At 49.7% G+C, this 1665-nt stretch overlaps 1 protein-coding gene across 1 annotated transcript; it reads left to right on the top strand.

Annotated features, from left to right (window-relative positions):
• On the top strand, positions 1–1392 carry LOC145413252 (uncharacterized). The gene has a single exon (XM_080282982.1). The coding sequence runs from the start codon at positions 1–3 to the stop codon at positions 1390–1392; it is 1392 nt and encodes a 463-aa protein (XP_080139108.1).
• The last annotated feature ends 273 nt before the right edge of the window (positions 1393–1665 follow it).

Genomic DNA, 1665 nt, shown 5'->3' with positions numbered 1-1665 from the left:
ATGACATCTAAGGATGGTGTTCGTGATGAGTGTGTTCCTAGTCCTTCTGGAACAGGGAAAATCATACCGAGGCGGCTGTTTTATGGTAGTGGCAGAGGCAATGAGTGTGGTGGTGGTGATAGTGATGATTCGGTGGATGATCCACATTATGTGCCTGAAAAAGGGGGTTATTCTGACGTGAGTGGCAATGATAGTGATACAGTGACGGGTGATGGTGATGATAGTGACAATAATGTGGAAGGTGATAGTCCTGGTAATGCCGTAAGTGTTGGTGGTGAGGGTGGTGGTGCCGCTACACGTGTTCCCGCCAAAAGAAAGCGTGATGCCACCACACACATAGAAAAGAATGAACGTACCAGGAAACGTAATGTGGACAAATGGGGCAAGGCTGTAGCCAAGAAAAAACGTAACCTTGGCCAGGAATACATCAGCTATGGAACAAAAAACGTGATGAAAGCACGTAAGATTGGCCCTCCTTGCCCAGATGGATGCTTTAACAAGGTGGGTAGGCAACAAATTGACCAGATTTTCAATGATTTTTGGTCTATTGGTGATTATAATCACCAAAATGGCTACCTCCAGTCCATGATAAGGAACGTTCCTGTCAAGAGGAAGCATACCACAGCTGAGGTGAGCATTAGGACCACCAACTATGCTTACCATGTGCGTGTGCAGCACAGTGACGTTCAGGTGTGCAAGACTGCCTTCACTTCCATTTATGGCCTGGGGAAGAAGAAGATGCAGATTCTGTTGGAGAAGAGGAAGGAGGCACCATCTGGCACACCAGTGTTGGATCGACGTGGGTGCAAGCCATCACCAAGGGCCATCTGTGGCACCAAGCTGGATCATGTTCATGAACACATCCAGTCTTTACCTGTGACCAGCAGCCACTACAGCCGTGTGACAACGCCCCATCGACGATACCTAGAGGAGGGAACTAGAATTGGAGAGCTCCACAATGCCTACATCATCTGGATGAACCAGCATTACCCTGGGGATGAGAAGGTTTCCCAATGTTTCTACCACACTATCTTCACACGGGACTATAACATCGTTTTTAAACCCCCCAAGAATGATGTGTGTGCCACCTGTGAGACGTTCGATGTCAAGCTAAGGAATGGCAGGTGTGACGGCGAAGACGTCTCTGGCATCGAAGAGCAACTTCAGCAACACAAGGATGAAGCCCAGGTCCCTCGTAGGTTCCTGCAGGAGGCAGAAGCAGCCCCATTAGCAGCAGACGATGACGACCTTCAAGTGGTGGCCATGGACCTGCAGCAAACTCTGCCATGCCCATGTCTTCGAGCAGGAGTGGCTTTCTACAAAAGGAAGCTGTGGGTCTACAACTTCTGCGTATACGATGTCAGCATGCAACAGGCCACCATGTTTATCTAGGATGAGACTATTGCAGGGCGTGGTTCAAACGAAATTGCCAGCTGCTTACTGAAGTGGCTGAAACTCAAGGCTGATGCAGGACACGACTTTGTCCGACTACGAGTGTTCTGTGACAACTGTGCGGGGCAGAACAAGAACATCTATGTGATCCTTATGGCCCTGCAACAGGTACACATGCGCCGTCTGTGCAGGGTGGAGTTTGTATTCCTGAAGCCCGGCCACTCGTACATGCCCTGCGATCGGGCCTTTGGCAACATCGAGAAGAAAATCAGG

The sequence above is a fragment of the Coenobita brevimanus genome, chromosome 95, assembly GCF_032717465.1.
Source record: "Coenobita brevimanus isolate Jiangsu-jjx chromosome 95, ASM3271746v2, whole genome shotgun sequence".
Classification (NCBI taxonomy): domain Eukaryota; kingdom Metazoa; phylum Arthropoda; class Malacostraca; order Decapoda; family Coenobitidae; genus Coenobita; species Coenobita brevimanus.
Note: the sequence above shows the minus strand (reverse complement) of the source record. Positions and strands in the feature narration are given on the sequence as shown.